The sequence below is a fragment of the Lissotriton vulgaris genome, chromosome 8, assembly GCF_964263255.1.
Source record: "Lissotriton vulgaris chromosome 8, aLisVul1.2, whole genome shotgun sequence".
Taxonomy (NCBI): domain Eukaryota; kingdom Metazoa; phylum Chordata; class Amphibia; order Caudata; family Salamandridae; genus Lissotriton; species Lissotriton vulgaris.
In genome coordinates this window covers 1,384,386,626-1,384,411,723 of record NC_141696.1, presented here as the reverse complement: position 1 = coordinate 1,384,411,723, position 25,098 = coordinate 1,384,386,626, and the positions used below count along the sequence as shown (strand labels likewise).

The 25,098-nt window shown below is 43.8% G+C and overlaps 1 protein-coding gene across 9 annotated transcripts in view; it reads right to left on the bottom strand.

Annotated features, from left to right (window-relative positions):
- Window positions 1–25,098, bottom strand: part of RUNX1 (RUNX family transcription factor 1) — a 615,617-nt gene that overhangs the window by 47,709 nt on the left and 542,810 nt on the right. For 8 of the 9 annotated variants that reach the window (XM_086935378.1, XM_086935374.1, XM_086935376.1 and 5 more), the window contains one exon: window positions 11,250–11,441. The exons of the other annotated variant lie outside the window; for it this stretch is intronic. In XM_086935378.1, the coding sequence (XP_086791504.1) occupies window positions 11,250–11,441 (192 nt within the window). The remainder of the gene's footprint in view (window positions 1–11,249; window positions 11,442–25,098) is intronic. 9 annotated transcript variants of the gene reach the window in all.

Genomic DNA, 25,098 nt, shown 5'->3' with positions numbered 1-25,098 from the left:
TGGGTCTATCCAGTGGTTAATTTGTAAAAAAAAAAAAAAAGTGCTGGGGCTTCTGTCAGGAGGCAGCGTGCACCAGCCCATTTCTCCTGTCATTGCCACATAAAACAGAACCAACTACTAACCAGGAAAGTAGGTAGTGGATGTGGCATAACAGCCAGAGCTGCTGACTTTGGCACTGTGGGGCCAGGTTCGAGTCTCGGCGTCGGCTCAACACCCTGTGATTCTGGGCAAATCACTTAACCTCCCCATAAATTAATGTGTCCTTAACTGGTGTCCATAAAAAGTGCAAGTGTTGATTAAGTGCTGGTGCTGAGCACAGAAAACCACTGGCTCAAATTAATCACTGGGTCTATCCCTGGCCAACCAGGAAAGTAAAACATGCTCAGCTGATATAACGCACTGAGAATCTTATGAGGTTGTAGTGTGAGATTTATGATAGTTATGATACCTCTGGATCTCACTGAGGGAGCAAGATTTGGAGCTGGGTTTACGGTCCAGAGGTTAAGATGATCTCCTTGGGTTCTAACTCCGGCTTTGGTACTGGACTAATCAATGTGCATCATATCTGAGATGGTCCAAGTGTAAGAAAAGATGCTCTTAGTAAAACCTTCCAGTACTCCTGGGATCTAGCAGTTCGCTATTCCAAATTCCTGGAATGCAATCATGGCCAGTGGTCCAGAGACCGCCTATTCTCAAATAAAAAATGTTTAGAATTTTTTATTTGCAGCCAAGTTTTGGTCTTTGAGTACAAAAAGCAAAAACAAAAGACAAAATAGTAATAGAAATAAAAGCATAAACACATTTGCAACAGCCTGGCTTTCTGTCGCATTTGGAGGCAATCTCTGCTGTTTACTTGTCTCCAGGACAGCCCATCAGAGAGACAGTCTCTGCTTCCTCCCCTGTATGAGAGCAGCAGCGGAGCAGAGAGGGGGGAAATACACCTATCCGCTTACCCTGGCATGCGGCTGGGCAGCGTGCTGGCAGGGCCCTTGTATGCTTGCACATTTGATGACCCCGCCAGTGATGGGAACAGGGTGCCAGTGCCTGGCATGGGCAGCAGTTCTTCTTCTAGGGTGAGGGCGTGCAGTAGGTTTATAACAACTAACAGCAGCTGGGATTTCATAGAGCCGATTCTGCAGTGTCGGCTATAAATCTTTTTGGCACACTGGTGTAGTCAGGATTGCATGGGCCCCCCGGACGCAGGCAGAGGAAATGGACCTTTTCCCCATGGGGTGGTAATGGACAATCATAAATGGGGTGCAGAGGGAACTTCACACCTCTGACCCCAATAACTTTGCAGCTGCTGCACCAAGGGTAGCCACTTCCACGATTTTGCTTAATGTCCTTTTAACACACAAGAATGTCGAAATGTGCTTAAAAGCTTCACTATTTCTGAGGGATGGTGAATATCTTTAAGGACTGCCTCCCCACACCTCCAGGGGGTTCCTTTTGTTTACCTGTACCCACATTTACACCATCAGAGTCCAAATCTACTGATGCTGCTGGTTGTTGTCTACAAACACCTGGCTGCCCTGACTACAGCCTGTTAAGAGAAGCTGATTCATGTTCAATAAAGACATAAACTAATCCAGCTGCCCCCTACCACCTCCACTTTGGAGAAAATCTTGATTAAGGGGCAGAACCAGTGCGTGGGTGTTCGAGAAGAAGGTGGCCACCAGTGGGTGGGCTTACATTAATGACACTGGCCAGAAGCTCTTGATAGACCATATCGGAAGTCGCATGATTTTCTAGCACAGACCTAAGTTTGAGTTTGCCTTGGGGCAGCTTTATTAATTTATTCATCCATTACGATGGAGCCGTATGTCGGTTGGTCGTGTCAAGGCCAAGCGTATCTTCTGTTCGACATGGTCTATATGTTGTCAGATACTGTAACTAGGAGTTAGAATACTTTTCTCAGACTCGTTTCCTCTTGAATTGGAAAAGATGGGGCTGTGTGATTGATTCTTTGTTTTAAAAGGGTCCATATTTCCATGTAGGACAATTGTTGGCTCTGAAAAAAATATGTTTAATGCCTGAAATGGATGTCCATCCCATCAGCACTTGCTCCTTCACCTGAAAGGTGTGGTTTCTTTTTTGCGGGTTGACCTTTCCCCGCTCATTAACGGTACAGGTAAGACGAAAACCCCTTGCACAGCCCAGTATTGTTAAACCCCAGGCCCCTCATATTTAGCTCAAAGGCGAAGCCCCCTGGCCGGCTGACCCAGTCCACCTGTCGGGTTTGAAGTGCTCTGAAGTAAGTGCATGTACTGCAGTCCTGCCCCCTCCTCGTAGATGGCTTCGGTATGCACCAACAAAATGGTTGAAAAGTGGACCACAGGTGGAGCACATGTAATTGTGGTTGCACATCACTTTTATCATGGATCACAGGACAAAAACGCCTCCCTGGACCACATTAGGGATGTTAACACATTTCACCAGCATTCAGAATGCGTACATCATCTTGCTACAAGTTAAATACAATAATCAAAAGGTAATTTTGGGAAGATCAAGGGGGACCTTGAAGGACCGACCCACCTCTTGTACTTTTTTAAAGATACAGGTACACTGGGAAACTACCCCAAAAGTGTATCTAAAATCATATATGAATCTAAATTGTAAAAAGCCACTGTCCCAACAGGTGATCCCTATCTTTGGGGCGCTCTAAGCTGACGCCTGTCAGGCTTGTGCGTAAATCCTTTCCAGCTCATCATTACCATCACTAGCAGCAAAATTAACCCGTGCAAGAACAAGCAGTAACAAAGCGGCAACAGGGGAAGGACTCCCTATCCTCTTCAATCCAAATAACAGACTTGCATGCCCACCGGTCAAATTAATTTCATATTTCCCTATACAAATTCACCACTAATCTTTTTTGGGTTTCAAAGAAGCATGCTAATCGCCGAAAAAGTGCTTCATGCCTTGTCAAGGGTTGTAAGCGCTATATACATTCTATTACAATTACCAGTGGTGTGAGTGCAAAGATTGTTCAAGGCCTGACACACTTTTAACGCCCCATAAATCCTCTCACCCACACACCCACAACAGACTCGAAGGCCTAAAGTAGGACACTAACAAACAAAACCAGAGCTCAAGGAAATGAAACGCTGCAGAGGCAAAACACCTCCGGATGTCAATATGGCGCCCATCAGAGCGAAATAATTTGTCACTGACAAGATACATTTGCAGTATACAGGTATCCCAGCAGGCACTTCTTCCATGGTGCACTGAGTAGGAAACAAAGGTGATCTCTGCATTATTTTCAGTGAAATTCAGGCATCATTCACTTCAGCAAACCCTGGGTTCACTTCCGTTTTAAAGTGACGTCACGTATTTTCAACAAGAGTCTAAAGGCTCCTTCAACGGAGCCCACTCCTTGAGCTCACAGCCACCCGTGATATCATGTCAGACATAAAAATAAATGAAATGTGCGTGTTTATGCAGTACAATACTCGGCTTCTCGGTTTATTGAGCACAGCATGACAAGAGACAAACTCCGACGATGAAATGCGGTCTCTGAAATAAATACAGAGAAGAGTTCATTGAGAAAACAGACCGACCGACGCCAAGGAGAGGACAACTGACCATAGCCTTAAGTTTTTCCTCATAATTGTGAACTAATTTGCACTGAATAGACAGACTATGTTCACTCTAATTACAGGGCTTGGCTTCGCAAGTGTACCTTTAAGGAGGTTTTCTACACACAATGTCACATTTATTCAGATGTTTTCTCAGCAAGGGCGCTTTAACAGAGTTTTCCTGTCCACAGTGGCATTCAACAGGCGATAGGCACTGATGTCTCCAAGGTGTATCTTAGGCACAACCATGTTGTCAGTGTTAAATAAGGAACCCCTCGGAATCCAGCTTTAGAAAGCAGCTGAAGACCTGGCTCTTCACACAAGAAAACTAGATATTCTTTTCTCCCAGGGTTCTCAGACCTGCTCTGCTCTCACAGCGCCGGGACACCTCCTTGTTGAGGTAGCTGTTCGCGCTATACAAAAGTCTGTATTATTAATATTATTATTATTATGCATGTGGCACTAATTGTCGCAGATTGCACGTTTTCACGAGCACGTGCCAAAGTGAAAAACTATGCATACTAAGAGAGCGTATAAACATCACTATGGACCTCCAGATGGTTTCAACAAGGAATAAGACATATGGATTGTCCGTAGGAGAGCAGGCTGAGCTAATGATGAGAATATGGTGCACATTTCTTGGACCAAAGGGCAGCTGTCAGTCCCAGGTAAGAGTCTTTCTTGAGACAACAGACAAACAGGCATGGAAACAAGGGACGACGAAGGGCTTGGAATGAATCTAACATAAAAAGCAATGCACCTGCCTAAGAGGTATTACATTCCAAGACATAACAAGAAAAAATGGCTTTTGCCTCTCATGAAAAGGCCTAAATCGGAGTCCTTTATCCCCACTTTGTTGTCGTTAGTGCACGCTCCGTGTGAGCACAAAGCTCTTTTTAACTTCCAGGTCGTGTGATGTGGTGGCCCAGTTCTCCTTTGTTTCTGAACCTGTGTGGTTAGGTGTTTTCACAGGGACAGGTGTACTTTTTCCATTCTTGTGGTGGCAACGGCGAGTAAAACGTGATTGGGGCGGTCCCAGGTGCTGGGGCGTGCATGGGCTTGCGCCGGTCCAACTCATAGGCTTTGTAAAGAAGGAAACTAATCTTAAGCTCGACAAATAAACAGTGGCTGAGAGGCATGGCTACCAGCAGACTCCAACTGGTGAGGACGGTGAATATGGGGGATGTGGCACAGCGGCCAGAGATGCCGACTTGGGAACTTGTGATCCGGGTTCGTTTCTCAGTGTTGGAGCAACATCCTGTGATTCTGGGCAAATCACTTAATCTCCCCATGCTCAAGTACTCTGCCAGGATACCCCCTCAGGGGATAAGCTGCGTTATAGAAGTCTAAAAAATTAGGGGGTCCTTTGAAGGGTGAACTTGGCTGTAAACACACTCGAAATATTGGACCCATGGAAGTGCAATATCTATAAATATTTTTGGGAGTTTTATATAGCACAAACTCGACCCAAAGGTATCAGATCGCTTTACACGAACATCAGTTGCGTTACAGACGGATACATTCATTTTGTTAGGCACAGGCAGATTAAGTAATTTGCCCAGAAGCAGAAGATGTTGAACATCCCTGCCAAGGCTTGAACCCAGATCTCCAGCTTCGAGGTCGACCGCTCTAGCCATTAGGCCACATCCTCTCACCAATATGCAATCCAGGTAGTGCAAGAAGGGGACTGTTTGGGAGGTTCATCCTCTTAACACCAGTGCTCTTCCACTCTCTTGCAGAATGACGGAGATAGCAGGAAAAACCCCAACTGTGAAATTGGAAGATTTTGCACTAGGAGATAATATTTTAGTAGTCATATTATGATTGACAGCTGCAAGACAACATTAAAGTCCATGCAGGAAGGCTTCTGCGGCCCTATCACTGAGGCATGATGCTTGAACATGGCTCTGTCTGAGAAAATCAAAAAAAGATTGATGGATGCAGTGTTTGAATTCATCCTAGCCACTGGCCATTACTCTGAGTCACATTTTAGTATCTCAATTTTTGTGCTCCCTGTGCCACTAAAGATAGGGGCCAAACATAAGCAAGCCAATCTTGGCCTCATTCCAAAAGTTACAGTCCTGCCCAAACAGTCAGGCTACATAATTTCTGCAAAAAAGCAGCCAATTTGAGGCATGTTTTAGCACGATGGGCCTGATGCATGAGGTGCAGCTGATGTTCTAGAGCACAGGGAGCTACAAGACGCACATCTGGGCACATCTTATGCATTTAGGGCATCTGAGAAAAAGAAAACACTGGTGGATGGAATGTTTGAATGAATCTTTGGCTCTACTGGTCCATACCAATGATACTAAACTATTATCAAACGACCTTCCGATTATACTCAGGAACAAGCCCTAGGCTAGTCGAAGAAACTATTTAGGGCCAGATTACAAGTATGGCGGATGGGATACTCTATCACATATTTGACGGATATCCCATCCACCTAGTTCCGTAGGGTATAATGGAATTGTAATTGGCGGACAGGATATCGGTAACCAAGTCCCCCAAACTCGTAATCAGGCCCTTCGTCTCATGAAAGCAAGAAGACTTCCCGACTATGATTTTGGCTCATACTTCGTTGGTTTTTCCTCGCCTCATTGGAGGAGCAAAGACCTATCTCTTTTCAAACTTTGCGAGCTCAGTGTGGTTTCTTGAGCCTCTTAGTTCTGTTGGACAAACTTCCCAGTGATGGCGGCAATATGTATAACTGTATTACTATTACCCACTAATGTTGTTTAGAATACGCTGACTCAGCATCCTCCATGTACCACCAAATAAGGCAAGCAATCACACCTAGGAGGGTAGCAGGTACGGCTCCTGGGATCGCCATCAAACGAGGTTTCTTGCAGTCCATACCTTGAGAACCCAGAGCACGGCGTTTGCATGCCACGACTTTCGCCTGTGCTGTGGTGGGCACTCAAGACCCCTGCCCCCATCTGATGACTTTCATCTTTTCTATTACTGACTGCTCAAGGCGTTGGAGTCCATTTCCAAAAGCTGACCTACGTCACAGTCACGTGCATCGACTCTGATCTACTTTCTTGACCTCACAGGTCCTTACAGGTACATCTAATGAGGAGCCAGTGGCTTGAAGCACTTTGATGCCTGGTTCTCTGCCTTGAGCATTTCCACCCACACATGATTGTGGATACCTATCTTGTACATCTCCAACACACCGAAACAGTGACAAACTCTTGTCAAATATAGTAGGCAGGAAATAAAGCAGCAGTACATGAACGCAGGACAGGTGTCAGCAGAGACTAGAGAGATGGACAGGGTGTTCGTAATAAAAATCATGTTCATCTACTTCTAAAAAGAATGCAGATAGAAGGCAGTTCAGAACCCAGCATGGCTGCAGTACTTCCACTGGCAGTGCACTGGTGAGTCTTAGCGGGGCTGAAGCACATCCAGTGTCACAGTACTGGTACTTGTAATCACAGCTGTAATCCTTGTAATGAGACAGTACTGGCACCACCCAGGCTGGCTGCAGTACTTCTAGTTCTAGGTAGGGGTGGGTGGAACTCATGAAGTTTCGCTCTGCGGATTCCCGAACAAATCTGTGCGATTTTGCGGAATTATGCCAATGGTTGGAAAATATGCAGCATTTAGCGCCGGTAGAGCAAGCAGTGCTGAAAATCTGTGAAAAATGGCACCATGTGTTGCACAAAAGTGCACGCCCATTCGAGTCGATTTTGCTGCTGCTCGCGTAGCAGTAGATAATCTACTTGATTGGCAGCCCTCTCTGACCGCATCCACCGGCGTTATAAAATGGCGCCAGAAGGCTCCGTGGCAACAGGAAATCACACCAGGCATCGGCATATCGTGCTTGCAAGTGTACTTTGTGGAATCTTGCATTGTTCCTGTAAGGCCCGAATGGCAGAATAATTTTGGCACACGCCGATTGGCGAAATTTGGCAGGAACGCAGAGTTCCACAAATTACGCCAATTACGCAAGTGGAATTATAATTCCGTCTGGGCCTAAATATATTGTACTTACAGGTCATTGCAGGGCTGTAAAACATCCAATTTCACAGTACTGGTACTTGTAATCAGAGCTGCAATCCTAGCAATGACACAGTACTGGCACAACTCAGGCTGGCTTCTGTTCGTCTAATTGTAGTGTACCGGCGAGTCTAAGTAGGGTTGTAACACATCCACTGTCACAGTATTGACTCTTCTTAGCCTGGATACAATAGGTGTGTTGGGAGAGTACTTGCTCTTCTAACTGGTCAGACTGCAGTGGGACAGTGCTGATACTTCTCAGAAGGGATACAATACTTTCAATCGGACAGTCCTGACACTTCCCCAGCGGCGGTTCCTCCTCTAAGGCGGAGGAGCGCCTCCCCACTGCATTTAGAGCAACGGAAAAAGGAAAAATGAAATGATAATAACACTATGTTATTATTTTATTTTTCTGGGAGGCAACATTTCAAATGGGCCAGTTATGTTATGTTATCAAATTCTTATAAAGCGCACGTACACCGATTGGTTTCACAGCGCTGCTCTAGGAGATGCCGGAGCCCTATTGAGTTAATCGTATGCTTGTGTGAACAACCATGTCTTGAGAAGTTTTCTGAACCTCATGAGGTCAGTACTGGCACTTTACACAGGAATGCAATATTTTAAATGGGACAGTTCCAACACATTTTAGCAGGGATGGAATACTTTCAGTGGGGCAGTGCTGACACTTCTCAGCAGGGATGCAACACTTTCAGTGGGACAGGGCTGACCCTTCTCAGTAGGGGTGCAATACTTTCAGTGGGACAGTGCTGACATTTCTCAGCAGTGATGAAATACTTTCAGTGGGACAGTGCTGACACTTCTCAGTAGGGATGCAATATTTTCAGTGGGACAGTGCTGACACTTCTCAGCAGGAATGCAACACTTTCAGTGGGACAGTGCTGACACTTCTCAGCAGGATGCTAAATTTTAAATGAGACAGTGCTGACACTTCAAAGCAGGGATACAACATTTTAAATGGGACAGTGCTGACAGTTTTCAGCAGGCATGTAATATGTTCAGTGCTGACAATTCTCAGCAGGGATGTAATACTTCCAGTGGCACAGAGTAGACACTTCTCAGCAGGGATGCAAAACATTCAGAGGGAGAGTGACAGCACTTCTCAGAAGGGACGTAGTACTTTCAGCGGGACAGTGCTGACACTTTCCAGCAGGGATGCAATAATTTCATGTGGGAACAGTGCTGACACTTTTCAGCAGAGCTGGTTTAGTTATCATTGAACTACCTAGGCCGTCCTCAGAAGGAAGTGGGAAGTGTGACACAGGCGGCGTCGAGGCATCATTTTTTCCATTTTAAAACGTGGCATGTCACACCACCGCCCACACTACTCTGCAGCTGTCATTGCATCACTATTGTTTCATGTAAGTGCCATTGTGCGCACAAAAGAAACGAAACGTAAAGCACGTTCCAACTTAGTAGGCAAAGTACACACAAAAAGCGTGTAATCCGCCAGGAATGCGGCTGGCCTGATGCTCAGTTTCGGGTGATGCTGCTGTTGTGCTCGGGGCTCGTCTATCACAAAGGTTTCTGCTCCCAAGGCCTGAACAGAGCTGAAGACATACTGTCGCGAGACTTCGATTCGTATCGTGCGGTCTCGTGCGCAGACAGCGCTGTTGTGGGTCCAGTTACACCAAGTCAGTGGAAACTGCGAGTCTCTATTTTTTATGTGTTTGCACATTTGCAGAGAGGTGGTGTTTGGTTAGAGAACGAGCTGTTCTTTCTTAGAACAGGCAGAATTATCACCTTCTTGGAATGCTGAGATTATATCAGCCAATCGGAGGCTTTGGCGGTGGGCATTAACTTCCGGGTTTTCTAATTTCTAAACCTTCAGCTGAAAGCGTGGAATAAGGACACAACATAGAAGGAAGCCATTTGTTTCTTCAGACAAGGGGCGAGTAGTCTAATACCCTTAGTTTGATACCATTATTATGAGGTGGGCAATTACTACAACACATGTGGAATAACACTAGTGTAAAGTAGAAATTGCCTATGACCACAAAAGCCAAAATTCTCCCAGATCAAAATAATATTGATTAGATCTTGAAAGAAAACTACAATCAAGCTTTCTTAAATATTGTTTCTAAAAGATAGAAAAAAAATTGAAAAACTTTACATTAAAGACTGTAGAGAAAATACTGTATTAATGTAATGTGCCAATTAACAAATTAAAGTATATAAACCAAGGCATCAGATTCACATAACAGTTTGTTTCTTAAAAGCTCATCTTCTTGCAGGTGTGCAGTTTTCTAAAAAAAAATCTGGTGCATTGGGTTATAGAAGATAATTTGCAAGGGGGCCCCCGAAACTTCAACTGTCGTTGGGCCTTCACAGGGTTTAATCATGCACTTTCCTACTGGTCTTTTAGGTAAACCAGGCTAAACACATTTTGCCAGCTAAGTAACCTGTCCCTATTTGCTTGTATTTATGCAAGAAGCACCTCATATTTCTGTATCAAATTCAAGCTTGTGAAAACTGCTACAATGTGAGTAGCCAACTCAGCACAGTCCACGCATCGCAGACCAGCTATGGGCACCCTACTACGCTTGAAGCACTTTTCAGGTGTCACAACTATTCAAAAGCTTTGTACCTGAGTCAGGCATAGGTGAAGACCAGAGGTTACTTGTAGGTGGTTCTACCTTCTCCAGACCTACAGCATTCACACCACTGGAAAGCCATTTTCACCATAACAACCGTAAAAGCTGTCGTCAGCAAAGGATTGAGCCCGGGCAATAGTTGAATTGAGTGTGGGGCGACATTTCAGTGTGTAGGGGGTTCTCATGTATTGAAAAGATGCAGATGGGCTTAAGATGCTGCTAGGTCATAGAGTGGGTTAATGAACCATCTGTGACACTATGAAATACTCAAGTGTTCACCATTTGTTTCACGCTATGCAGGTCAATAAAAAAGGGTACATTTAGGCAGGGAGCTCTCACACTTGTTATTGGGGATAGGAGTTGGCCTAACAGCCAGAGAGGCCGACCTCGGATCTAGAGAACCGGGTTCGTGTCTCGGCAATGACGCTGAACATCCTGTGATTCTGGGCAAATCACTTAATCTCCCTGCGCTTAACAAAAATGAATGTGTCCTCATGTAACTCAACTGGTGTTATGTAAAGCGCTCTGATACCCGATATCTTAGGGTCAAGTTCACGCTAAATAAAAGTCTGTGAAAAAAAAATGTCAAAGTCCTATAATGTGAAAAGACATTGGAGCCACGTACTATATGTAGAAACATATTAATATGCTCAGTATATCGAGCAACACTTCCTTTGTAGGACAAAGAGGGCTGCATAAATATGGTGGACTTTAGCTCTCTAAATAAGAATGCTTTTTGAACCACAACCACTTGATTTTGTGTCTTATCTTGCTACATGTGCGCTACAAGTGAGCCATGACACCCCCCAAAACAGCCAAATGTTTCTGATATTTGCAGCCACTTTTGTTCTTATTACTTTACCCCCCAAAACAGCCAAATGTTTCTGATATTTGCAGCCACTTTTGTTCTTATTACTTTACTCAAGAATTTAAAAATAATACTAACTGACAACATATTAGCACAAAAGTCTTCCCCGCTCCTCTCCCAATATTGACCACTAAGCCTGTGGGAAAGGCTAGGCCGCTGATGGCTCTAAAGGGGCTATCAGGTACTTACCCTGAATTTGGCTCTGTGGCTGGGGGTTAAAGGCCGTGGCGTGGTTCAAGGTAGGTCTGGCATTAGGCGTGGGGGCTGGGTGGTGTGGGCTGACCCGCATGGCGGTACGCCGTAACTGCTCCAACTCGCTCAGTCTCTCTGAAAAGGACAAGCTTCCGGGCTTGGTCGGCTCATCTATTTTCTGGCGATGTCCTAGTGTGGGAGGGGGAGAAAGGTCAGAAATCTGCACATGTTTGAATATGCTGGCAAGCTACGTAGCTGGCAAGTCACTGTGTACACTTCAGCTAAGGCTACCGCTACTCAAACACTAAAAAAAGACAAATTCCATGCAGCACCAGGTGTGTCCACCGGGGGTGCTTGACAATAATCCCAGTTATCCCATGCACCCGACAAGAAAATTGCACTTGCAGAATCCCATCGATTGAGAAACGACCACCAGCCCTTTGGATTTTTCTTACTATTTCAAGCTTCCCAAACTCTTTTGGAAAAGCCACAGGTTAATATCTCCATCCCCAGGTACATAACATCGTGTTCTATTCCATGGGAGGTGGTGTGTGAGAGTCACACCCAAGCACTATCAGTTTCAATCAGTACAGACACTTTCTGTCTGAGGGTCTGTGAATTGTCCATCCTGGGACAACCAGCCCAGATCCTCTAAATCCCAGACTTACTACCAATCACCCTGCTTCTGCTTCTGGTTGAGCTCTGGTGCACAGATATATCAGTGTGTTGATGCGAGGGTAAGGGCAAAGACAACAAGGGCACAATAAGCATGCCTGGAACTCTCAAAACTTTAAAAAGAATTAGTATGCCAGTGTGCCTGTGGCCTGACTGGATGTGACCAGGGAGTCAGATGGTAGATTACTAACAAATTTACTCTGCCTTTCATCATTCCAAGGACAATGAAATGAGTACCACTGAGCTGAGTAATTATTAGAAATATTATCACAAAACATGTAGGCCGGATTTAGATCTTGGCCGACAGGTTACTTCGTCACAACGGTGACGGATAGCCCATCTGCCGAAATATAAATTCCATTATATTCTCTGGGATATAAATTTACGCGGGAAGGACATCAATCACCAATGTGACGGAGTAACCTGTCCGCCAAGATCTAAATAAGGCTCATTGTCATGATGTGTCCTCTATGAAGTGCTATGATATATAACATAAGTCATAACTATTCATAATATTGCCTAAAAATGGAACTAATAATCTGTAAAATTCCCTTCAAAAGACTTTGAAATTGTTACTAATGCTGCAATTGAGAGATGCATTCCAGGGTACATTATGTAAATACACTGCGTAAATTGCAGCACGCACAGATCATAGTTTGTTTAGAATCACTTTCTGAAAGTTGATAAGCTTATTAGCATGCACTGAAAATGCTGCATTGGTTAAATGCAACAGTGGCGGAAAACATCAGTCACAAATTTACTTCTTGGAAAGATCACGATATAGCCTGTCATAATTACAATCCGGAGTGCATTCACTGGGTAGCATTATGTTGGGTAATGGTAACAATTTTTATTCCATTGCTTAGAGGACCAATGGTATTTAAAGTGCACTACACATCAGCCAACTTTAATATACAGCATGCATTACCTAAACGCGTCTTCTCTTGGGACAGCAGCGCAGGCAGGAGCAGAATTATGGTATGGCGCTGTATTTCAAGGTGAAATTCGCACCATGGCCAGCATTGCAATTGGGGCGGTAAAATGCATCAGGTGCAAATGGGTGTTTAGGTCAGAATCAGGATTATACCATATTCACTAATATTGCAAGAAGCTAGATTTTCTCACAGGCTGATAAAGCCTGGTGAAATGTGGATGGGCAAACATGTAACATTCCGAGTTTTGGAGCATGGTGCAGGGAAAGTGTGTTATTCCTGATTTTATCCCTCATTCAGACCTGTGGAACTCCAATGAGCCGATAATACTGCACAAGTGAATACATTAAATCCCTATGATATTTGCATTGCTATGGGTGGTATTACTGCATGGTATTTTGTCAAAACTCAGAACGAGAGCCTCTGAGAGGCATTCAGGTACATAGGACTCTAGCAGTGTCTTTCTGGCATTGAGGGTAGATTATGAATGCCTCCAGAACTGGCCACATATTACGAAACATGTTTTTTGTTGATGGTATTGGGTTTTGCCTGCAGTAATAGCTGTACTACATAAATAGATTTGTTTTGGCAGCATCTGTATTTGCCAGCGGTAATAGCTGTCAGCAGCATTTTAATATGTTAGCAGTAAAATACACAGTACTTGGTGTTAGCTCCGTACGGCACCAAATTATGTATTTTGGATTGTTATAAATGATAATTCAATAAATAACTTTTTGCACAAAAAAATAAAAACACATCGGAGAGCTTTTACTGTCCACAAATGAAAATACCACTAACACAAATCTGTGTTGGTGGTACAGCCAATACCACAAACATATTCAAAGGCAGACGACAGCCACTGCTCCTGCTCTGGTGGCCTGCAGGACCAGCCACACAAAAGAAGTTAATTTCCATACCCACTACAATGGACTCAGAGCATCTGCAAGCTTCCACCTGCTCAAGTCTGGCCGCAATTGGCAAAAGGTGGTTTCTTTTCTGTTTTGCAAGACGCAAAGGCTGCCCATTGGCCAGTTTGTGGTGGGATGTTCCAGCCAGTAGTGGCACACATGGCAGTGGGGGCAAAGTGGTGGGCAATACGGATAGGGACTAGTGATTGGATGGGCTGATTGCAACACCCTTTCGAGCAAGTAAAGTTCATGGCTGCCAGGTTCCCCACATCCATGAGTGATGGGTTGCTCCAGTCTAGATGTTTTTCTTTGAATTCTGAGGCTTGTAGTAACATTCAATAATGAAATAAACAAGACTACAAGTCCCAGAATTCAAAGAAGAAATCTGAACTAGAGCAGGACAACACGCAAGGACCAGGGAAACTAGGCTTGGCTGAAAGTGGTGGAGAACAGACAGTTATGATTTTTGCTACACCCATTCTGTGGTTAACATCTCTCTCAGGGCAAGTATTCATTACTAAATACACACAGCGGCTGGTCTGAAGCTGCTACAGAAAGACTACTCCGCCCCTTGAGACAGCTACATTCACTGCCTCGCTCCCTGTACACCTCATGCACACTGGATCCTCTCAACAAGCAGCTTAATTTGGGAGCCCACTGCACTGGTCTTCCCCCTATAAAAGCACAGGTGGAGATAATTGATCACCTTTAAGGGTGCAGGGGGTTCTATAGTTACCCCCCAATGTGAAAAGTGCAAATTATGTCTGTCTCTGAAACCCATTTTGCCTGCAGTACGTGCCATAAACAATATTAAAAATAAAAAAAGCACAAATTGTTCATATGGTTAGAATACCTCCTGCATGCTCAGCCTTTAAGTCATGTCAAAGAACTCAGATCTAGCATCTCTGTCCCCTCTGCAGGACTTTGGAGCTTTCATGGTATTAGCCAAGGCGCAACGAATGCCGCATGAAGAGTAATGCCGCATTAATTGGTAGGTTTGAGATAATGCGCTTCTACTTTTCTACAGCCTCCCCTCATCAGAAACCTCTTGAAAACGAGAAGGAAATGACTTAAGCAGTTTATGATGTGTCCTGGAGTTCTTACAAAAATCTGGGGATTCCAAGAACTGAAGATAGCTATTTCGCAACATGGGGCGCGACTTCCGGTAACAGGACACCGCGTTACAAATCAGAAATTGATAGTGTCTTCCTCCAGCCCAAATTTAATTATTTTGCTGCTGGGAGTAGTTGATGTGAGACAGCACATGCATTGTTGCCAAGTCCCCATGCCCACTTCCTGGTGCCGGGGACACGTGTAGTTGTTCAACGATTATAGGTTCTCAGGCCTATCGAACAAGGGTTTCTCAGCTCTGCAAGAAGACAGTTTCACAAACACTAGATTATTGAAGTAGAGTTTGTGACACTACCCCCGGATCCTCTACATGTGTAGCCCATGAGTGAAACGTGAGCTTCTGGCACGTCTCAAACATGCAGTGTTAAGGAATGGATGGTAAGAGACTCAAGTGGGCTGTTTCCAAAATGAGTTGCCTCAAGGTCTTTATAAGGTCAAATCCAAACGGTCACCCAAATCTGCTTGGTTTGACTTGCCTAGAAACATATATGATGTCCTCAAAATGCGATTGGGGGGGAGTGTGGCTCTGACCAGTTCCCTATCCCTTTTTATGGCCTGGCTTGACCGCGTTGCTGGCACTAGACAATAGTGTTAATCAAAAGGAGAGGGGCTTTGCCTCCACCCACATTTTGGGAGCTCATGTTTTGATTGGACAGAAGTTGTGTGCCTCGCCAATGTGCTTGCCCTCCACACAGATAAGATTTGTTTTGTTTATTTATTCAGCTGCTTGAACTTTTAATAGTATACACATGGCATTGTAATGCTATTAATGCCTTAGATTACTAGACAACATCAGTTTATTTTGGGGGGGGGGGGGTGGGTGCAGCAGCACAGATGGAAGGAAGGCAGTCGTTAATTAACCTACGTAGATTTTTAAGTCTGGCTTGACAGTGCACCTGTCACCTTACCTTTTAACCTACACCAATATTATTGTATGACTCTTTGCTTCCACACAAATGCATATCCATTCCCATCCTATCTACTTGTAATGCTTCACATTACAATACAACATTCCTTTAAAAACAGACCTATTGGCTTTGGCAATGCTTGTTTGACTACGGAAGGTACTTTGAGACATAACTCGGTATTCCTTCTTACAGGCAGAATATTGTGTCATTCGAGGGAACTAATGCCCTGGTGTAATTGGGTGTCAGCAAAAATCAGGAAGGGGCTTAATTCTTCTGTAGTTACATAACATCAAACACCTCCACTGCATTCACACATCACCCACAAACACCTCACCTCCTCCTCTCCCCACCCAGGTCATGGTTCTCCTTTAGTACAGGATTGTACAACTATGGACCAGGATGGCCAAAGACATGCCAATGTTTCAGAACTGGCACAATACAAATGTAAATATAATTAATGAGGATTAATTACTTCTTGGAGATCTCCAATGGCTTCTGCTTTCTTGGACTGTCATGAAAAACTCCGAATGACTATCCTCTCAACAGGGAGGTGTGCTACCTCATTTCCTGTTACCCAAAATTGAAACAACATACACGAAAAAGCTATTAACAGGAAGTAAAAAGAAAAGCACATGGTTACAGCTAATATCCACGCACGTGTCCTCTTTGGCAATGGCCATATATTGGCTCCAGTTCTTATTGGCCGTCTCTGCGCGAATAACTTCAGCCGTGCCAGCAAATAAAATGTACATAATTCTATCTAGAATTGGGAGGAGGTTTTCTGTCACTCCAGTTCATTTGCTGCTTTACTACCACCAAAAGAATTCAGCATTGTATGGTGGCCCCCCCTGCTGGCTTGAACTGTTGACAGGAGGAAGGGCTGGTGCCTTACCTATACCTCCTAAATTTTGCAGTTCTATATTTTCTCTCATTTCAGAAATATCGGGGACTTCAAAAACAGTGACTGACACCTCTCACATCTCACCTACCTACACACACGTGCATACACAAGCATAGGCCCACACACACACGCACGCACGCTAAGGCAATGCCACTAGAAAGCAGGGACAACACATGACATCATATCCGCCCAGCCCAAGGGCAATATTCTTGCATGCCCAAAGTGCAATGCATTTCCGGTAAATGAAGATTCTGGGCCTTCCCATGAATCACTCGGGCTGATAGACAAACCGGCTGGAATGCAAGCGGGTCAGAGCAGGCCATCCAATAGGATTCCGTTGCGCCACACAGCCCATTAGCCGGCTATCTACTGTTTTCGCAGACACTTATGGATATAATGCTCCGTGCGCCAACGGAGAAGTGGTGTGTTCTAGTTAATGCGACTGTTGGCGCTTTCATTGTGGAGCATGGAGTAGACTTCCTCTTTGGCCCAACTGGTGCTTATGCTCCTCACTTTCCTCCATAAACTATAATACTTGGCTTTGTTGGCTGTGCTAAGCAGGATTTTAGCCTCTATGTAAATGTGCTGACTCGAGTTTTCGCAATTTTGTTAAATTAACTACAAATTACCACAAGAACTGCATAGATGTTAAAAAAAAATGACCCCGGTATGCCTGGATATCTGCCACCTGACCAGGCCTCTGGGTCCAACCAAAACAAAGTTCCTAGTAAACCTCCGCTTTTTGTTGCTTGTTAAATGTCCATAATAAAAATAAACTAATTTTACAACTGCCACGCCGGGCGTGCACTTGAAGACTACATGCTGTGGTTTCCAGGTGCATAGTGTTGGGATGGGACACAGGGGAAAGGGACATGTTTATAAGGGTACGCCCATGTTTCCACAATTTCACCGAAAGCCCAGCAGATCACAGACCTTCCCCATTATCCATCTGAATTCCTACTGTGACGTTGGCATTGTCTTCAAAAAGACAGACTCATGCTGTGTTTACAAAAATACATCTTTTCTTTTTTATTTGAGGCGGGTTCTGCACTCGGATTGTGGCTTCTGCTGTCTGAACTTGCCTCTACTGCTAGCAGTAGACGACCTTTGATAAACAAAGCTCTTTATCAAACGAAATTTGCTAAAAATAAAATAAAAAAACCCTCCAACAGAAGTTTATAGCAACCAGTCCAACAGGAAACCCCATTAACCAATCGAAGCGCTGCTCTCATGCAGTCTGAGAGCAGCACGCTGATTAGAGGGAATTGATTAGATAAGACAGCTGGGTTAGAGATGTTTAAAATGCCCATGTGCATGCACACTTTAACACCTTCAGCGCGGCGTGAATTTTCGCACTGTGCTGAAGGTTCTAAAAACGGGCGGGGTCGTGACGGAACGGTTCCGTCATCAGCACAGCCCAACCGACGCTGATGACGGAACCGTTCTGTCATAAGCATCGAAGGGGTTAAAGAGTGCATATACAGCTCACTCTCCTCCCTCCTGCTGTCACTCAGCAGGCCCACCCCGTCCTGGCGTTCTGTTCAGGACGGGGGATGAAAAATAAGATGGTAATTTTATTTTTCTTCTCTGGGGCTTTGGACTAAATTTAAGTGGGACGATGTTTCTCTACTTCAATGGAGGAGCCGACCCTGATAGCAACTCACAGCCAAGTATGGACTCTAACGAATGTGCCTTGTCGTGGTTCCTTGTTGGCATAAGTTGAATCGCAGAGTAAAGTGTTGATGTCATTTCTACCTGGTATTAGTAGTTGCTGGACCTTATGAACTGGTCTCCTCTGGTGAGCACAATCACTAATTGTTGGAGACCGGGACATATTATTCATTTTCAGACCAACCCAGAGCAAGAGAGCGAAAGGCAGAAAAGGTGAAGATAGGAAACAGCGACAAAGGGTGAAAAATAGATACAGGTCAAATTATGAACCTGTTGAAAAAGAACCCAAAACAGTGAGGAAGTATGAGGTTGTGGTGAAAAAGAGACATGGCGTGGAATTAATACGAGACAATATTGATTAGCAGCAACACTGTCATTTGGCAGCACCGGCCGCAGGCTCCTAAAAACCTTGGGAACCAGTGCACTTATTTATTTTCATGTTAACCTCTGTTCGCCTTTGACTGACACCTTGGTCTGTCCAGAGCCTTTGCAAGTGGCCTTCTGCAGCCTCCTACGAAGATAAGTGGGACATTTCTGATGAATTTAGGCCAAAAGTTTAGATAACGTAGTCGGGAAAACCAAGAATTTGAAATTTACGGACTGAAAATATAGTAGTTTATATAGACACAGTTTTAAACAATGCTTTTGAAATGGTTTAAATTTTGATATGATATGAAAATGTAAATGTTTTCGTGTGATTAGTTTCAATGAGCAAACGGGTGAAGGTCAGGGATAGGGTGAGGTTTCAGGCCAAGATATTGGTTAGTCTTTAGATATAGTTTAAGGTTAGGGTTATGTTCACAGTTCAATATATGCTTAGCAATAGAGTTAGGGAAAATGTAATGCAAAGGCTTGGATTAGGGTTAGGGTAAGTGATAAAGTGAGGGTAAAGGGTACAATTTAGTGTTAGTGTTAGAGTTATGGTTAGGGTTCGATATATATGGTTAGAATTAGATTAGGGAAATGTTTTGGCACAGGCTTAAATTAGATTTAGGATAAGAGATGGTAAATGTCTAATTTATTATTAGGATCAGGGACCCCCACACATGAAGTGGTAGGATTTGTGTATGTGTGGGTCAGGAGCCCTTAAAAATGGTAGAGCAGCTTTTAAAATACAATGTAATATTTAAAAAAAAATAGAAAACATTTAAATGTTTTAAGCTAACTGCCAGATACATAGACGGCATTAGGTTTTGAACTACAGTTTCAAACTTCTTAAACTTTCTACCTAGATTCTTTTGGACACAGATTTGAAGAACTGGAAATAGGGTCTTCTCAGAATGATTCCCAGGTATAGAGTCCTAACTCTGCAACAACAAGCCCGGTGTTTGCTGTTCAGTAAAAAGAAACCACACATTTGCTGTAGAGACATTAGGAATATCTCATGTAGGTGTGGGATATTAAAAACATTCTGGACAACTCTGCACCAGACAGTTGGCCCCGCTGTCTGAGCTAATTTTGACTCTTGCGTGTTGCAAGCACCGCCTACAGACTGGTGTACACAGGAGGAGTCTCTGTGTCCGACTGGTTTGTCAAGGATCACACATTACCAGCCAACAGAACCTTTAAGACATACAGAAAGGATAACAAATAAAGAACTTTGTTCTAGTAACACCTAAGTGTTTTTTGTAATCTTAGGCATTGTGAATGTTCAGGTGTCCAATGGGTTTACAAAGAAAAAGAGAATTTTGGTAACATAAGAAGTGAAATGGTATTGACATCAGGAATGGTGTTGGCAATGATACCACATGTTTGTTACATTAGAAATACTCACAGACGTCAGGGAGTACTTCATTCAAATAGGACCTCAGGTTACCCACTAATGATCAACACACTAACTTACACAATTCAAACTATGCACCTTACACATCTGGACAAATCACACACCATCACTCATTAGACAGCTAAATACTTTATTTAACCCACGTCGAGTCATGTACAGCAAGAAGGACAATGTACATTCATTAACACTGCACTGTTTTCCATTTTCCCTCAGTTAAATGCTGTTTTTAAATTTATTAATTTAGTTCAAAGAGGCCTACGTCAATTCCTGGTAGCCCCCTTGACAACATTGTGTGATCCTTGGCAAATCACGTTTTTCTCCCTGTGCCTTAGGTTCCCTACATGCTAAAAAAAAAATAGGAACAACGAGTGGTGATTCATTTGGAAGTGTGATCATCACAACCAAATGTGTTCTTCCCTTCATTGAAATTAAGTAACACAAGGAAAGGGTAAAGAACGCTTCAAATGCATTTTCTTTGGGCTACTAAGTTATGCACTTTTCAGTAATTATACTGTTTTTGTCAATCAAGATTGCCATAAGCAACCTTTTCAACAGGCAACTACTCATATCGAGTTGAGTAGATAAAGGATTAGAGAGGGAGTGAAGATACTAACAACACAAAACTAAACACAAAAGTTGGTCCTAGCCAAGTGATGCAAGCTTCGAAGTAGACGTGGACCATATGTGGTATCCAGCTTACACCCACACCCCTCTGATTCTGTAGAGTCGTCGCCATACTAACAAATCTCACCACAAAGACAACAAAATAAACATTTACAAAAAAACTGTGCATGCCTTTAAATGGGGAAGACACCAGAATATCACAGTTGCTATCCTCCTAATCTCTGAGGACATCTTTTAAATTGTGTTAAATTAAACTACAGCAACACTGATCAAAAAACACGTAATGTTTTGCCTGCATAATGTGGAGATGGGTATGCTGATACGTGAATTTCCTGTTTGGGGGCCTTTGGTTCTTGCGGTTGTAACCTCCTTCGATGGCTGCAGCAGAGACGCATTTTTTACTGGACACAGGCTTGAGTATGGGAGGATTTCCTTTTTGGTGGCCATTGGTGCTCAACAGGTTAGTAGTTCCAACTTTAATGTCTACGCATGTGGTGTGTGTCAGGTCACTTAATCACTTGTAAACATTTGGGACTCTTTTCTGAAGTTAGTTTTGAAAGAAGAGAGGCGGAAGGTTACACCTTCTCTTCAGAAGCAACTGGAGTACTTGTGTTGCTTGAAGTAGGTAAATTAAGGCTTCTGGAGTTCGAGAGACAGTCAATTGGGCCACGGCCAGGCACGCAGGACGCTTCGCACGCACATATGCACACCACGTCCCAGGGGTACATGCTTCATTAGAGAAATGTTTACAAATTAAAAAAGAGGGCCACTTCAAGGCAGTTTTACATCCTCCTTTTATTAGAAATGCATTCATTCCGCCGTCTGGGCCTGGAAGTCTTCCAGCGTGCTGAAGTTAAAATAATACGACTGAGCATATGGAAATGCTAAAAGAATTATCGCAAGGAAGTGAAAACGAGTCCGCCAGGCCATATTTCGTTTTCTGTTCTCCTCAACATACACACATTTGGGAGGAATCTGTTCCAACTATTCTTAGTGGCTCCAGGACACATTGCCAAGCACCTAGCCCTCTGTGTTTTCATTCTTCCCACACATTAAATAACAAAGAAACACCCTCTGGACTTGGAATTGTTGGAGACGTACATGACGGGTAATGGGTGGAGTCAAAAAGTAAACAGAAAAAAATTGCTCAGCGTATTCAGCACCAGTGAGCTAACACGGAAGATTGCAGCACTCCAGCCGCACACAAAAGTAGTGTTTCTTTCATTTTCATTAATTCCAGAGTACCCTGTTTTAACTAGCACAGGTTTGGTTGTGGGAGATTCTTGTAACTATATTCTGCTTTCTGAAACTCCCTACCACTGCACCTCACATACATTTCTGACATTGATCTATTTCATGTCGGTTTGAACACCTCTCTATTTTCTTCCCCAATTATCTAAGGGCATGCTATGATGGCTGCTGTTCTTCTTTCGTCTAGCACCTTCAGACCTTCACCAGTGTATACACACTTCATAAAAGCGCTATAAGTAAGTATCTATGTTCTTCTAAAGCCCTAATTACAAATATAAGTGCTATTTGTTGCACCTGATATACGACGATACCACAGGGTACATTATTTATTGGGTGCGATAAATAACACCTATTATGAGTTGGTGGGGAATAACATGCAGATTTTGGCATTTAACATATCAAAATCAGCATGATACAGTACATATCATATGCTTTTTGCCTGTTACACTTTGGCAGGTTTGAACTGCTGAAATTTAGCGAAGGTTGAGGTATTTATCTAACAACTCATAATTCCGATCCATGCATAAACAGAATTTTAAGCAGAGGACGCAATATACCGGCCGACTCGTAATCAGGGCCTAAGTCTCATCAGCCTTCTAATTATGCCTGAATCTTTCATACTTTGAGTAATATCAAAACAATAATGGGAAGGTTTGGAGGACATAAACCCATGTCTAGGAAAACTTGTGTTGGAACTTCTTGAGAACATTACGAAAGATTCATTTAGTTACCCTTGCCTGACCTGATAGGAACATCATCTCTGGAGAAACCAGGGATTCCCAGAAAATGCTAAACCTGTGACATGGGAATCGGAGGAACCAGATCTTGTAGCCTCTTATAGGTCTACGGCTCATCCGGGATTCTTTACTTGGGAGGTCTTATAGCAGGGTGGACTTCCAGAACCAACCTAAAGATTGACGGTACCCTACGCACATGGATAGGTTGGCACCCAAGACTCCTTGTAAGTTGTCATCATCACGTGAACTGTTACTGTAAAGTAACGATACAGGATAAAGCACAGGGCAATAAAGGAAAGGAGAGTGACAACTGGAGGTTTCTCTGCTGTCCGGCAGCATAAGCCATTGCTGGCATTATCTAAAGGGCTGGTCCACCCAGGCCACTCTGTGGAGATTAAACGGAGGGACTCAGGTTGGGAAGTCGACTATGAGGTTCAACCTCAATCCGCATTTGCTTAGTGGCTACAAGATACGAGTTGCACAATTGACTGCCTGAAAAGTTGCAAGTGGCTTTCATGAATCAGAGACTCGCTCACTGTTGAAGAAGGGCACTAAAAGGTGCAATACATGCTTGTGAACATCTTTGGTACACTAGAACGAAATTACAGATAAGTGCAGGTAGGCCCATCCATCCTCTCTTTTTTTGAATCCTGTGATCACAGACTCTACATGGTTTCCAGCTACAATGAAAGTTTTTACTTATGACCTGAAAGTAGGCACATTTTGAGGGTTGCTCTGTTGAGCAGTTGGTTCCCTTAAAACTAAACATTTTGATAATATATGAAAATTCTAATTAAATTAAACATTATCTGTTTGGCCATCACCACTGCCAGATACATGCCTTCATAAGCCTAACCAGGCTCAAAATGGGTCTTGTTTCAGCGTCATTTCCAGCGCGCGGCACAGAAGATGGACTGTGTTCTCGGCCATATTTTAAAAAAGTTATGTGCATCAGTGTGCACAATCTGGAATGAATACCTCCATATGTCCGCTTTGCTGGCTCAGTGTGTGACTTTTCTTTAAAAGCTTTGCGTTGTTCTTAAAGTCCAACAGTCGCTCCACTGTCTGGGCGCTCTTGCAAGAGCGGCTTCGAGTTCAGCCCGGGCCCATGAGCTTCTGGCTGTGTTGCCTAGCCCTGTTCCCACCAGTCTTGCTCGATGTTCCCACTTGCAGCTGGAAAGTTATACTAAGCAACTATATCACATTTGGAAAGCAGGGGCCGCCGGGAAACACTCTATGTGACACGCAGGCGGGTTATTCTACCCATTGCTTTCGTTGGCTCTCCGCTCACTGGGCAGGGTGAGTCAAGACATATTGACTTTCAGTAGGGAAGCGGTGCGGTCAACCTGAACTGTTCTGCGGCGAGATTCATTTTGAAGATAGGTGGGGACGGTAATGAGGAACAGTCCGCACTGCACGGTTGGAGAAAGCATGCTGAATGAATCTGAGCCCACAGCACTCGAAGAGCCTTGGACGGAGGGTCCGCACACTCCACTTGGAATTTGGATTGGCCAAGAAACACATTTTTCCTGTTCCTGATGGTCACACTTGTTCAGTGGCTGAAGAATTACATTGGCTACATTAGCGTTAGAGGATAGCTTGTTCCCTAACAGGCGATAGCAGATTTGCCGGGTTTGGCCATTCCTTTGTTATGTTGTTGGGATTTTCTTGCTAGACAAGCTATAACTGATCAAGCGTCTAAGACAGGGTGAGTATGTGTACTGGATTTGCTGTGGAGCCCAGCAGTGCTTAATTTGTAAAAAAAAATAAGTGACAAGGCTCTTGTTTAGAGGCCAGTGCAGCCTGCGCTCCAGCCGGTGCTGCCAATACTCGCACCACCACAACTAATAACCATCAGACTCCTGCAAGTGTGACAATGCAGACTATTCCAGGCCCCCAAAGATATAAGAATGGCTTGGTTGGCAGGTATTAGTCATTTTTAATCTTTACCTAATTAATAAACAACTGTTGTCGTGCTGATCTCTAAATTAGACAGACAGAGCCACTGTGTCATATGGGCCGTTGTTGACAATTAAAAGACGGTGCCGAGCAACGGAAACCACCGGCTCAAGTTAAGCACTGGTCAGTCCCGATATTTTGCCATCTGTCTGAGCAAATTTCTGTAAATTAACCACCAGTCCCAGTTTATGAAGAGGATTGATTGAACACCCAGGGAGGCAAGGTATGATGGGTTCCGGTGTGGGATTAGTTGGCAACCCTTGTCAGAAAACAATTTAATTTATCCAGATAATACGGTGAGAAAAAGTTGCATTAATTTACCCCTTGGTGGCTTATTGTCTGTGTTTTCTATGTGGATGAGAATTG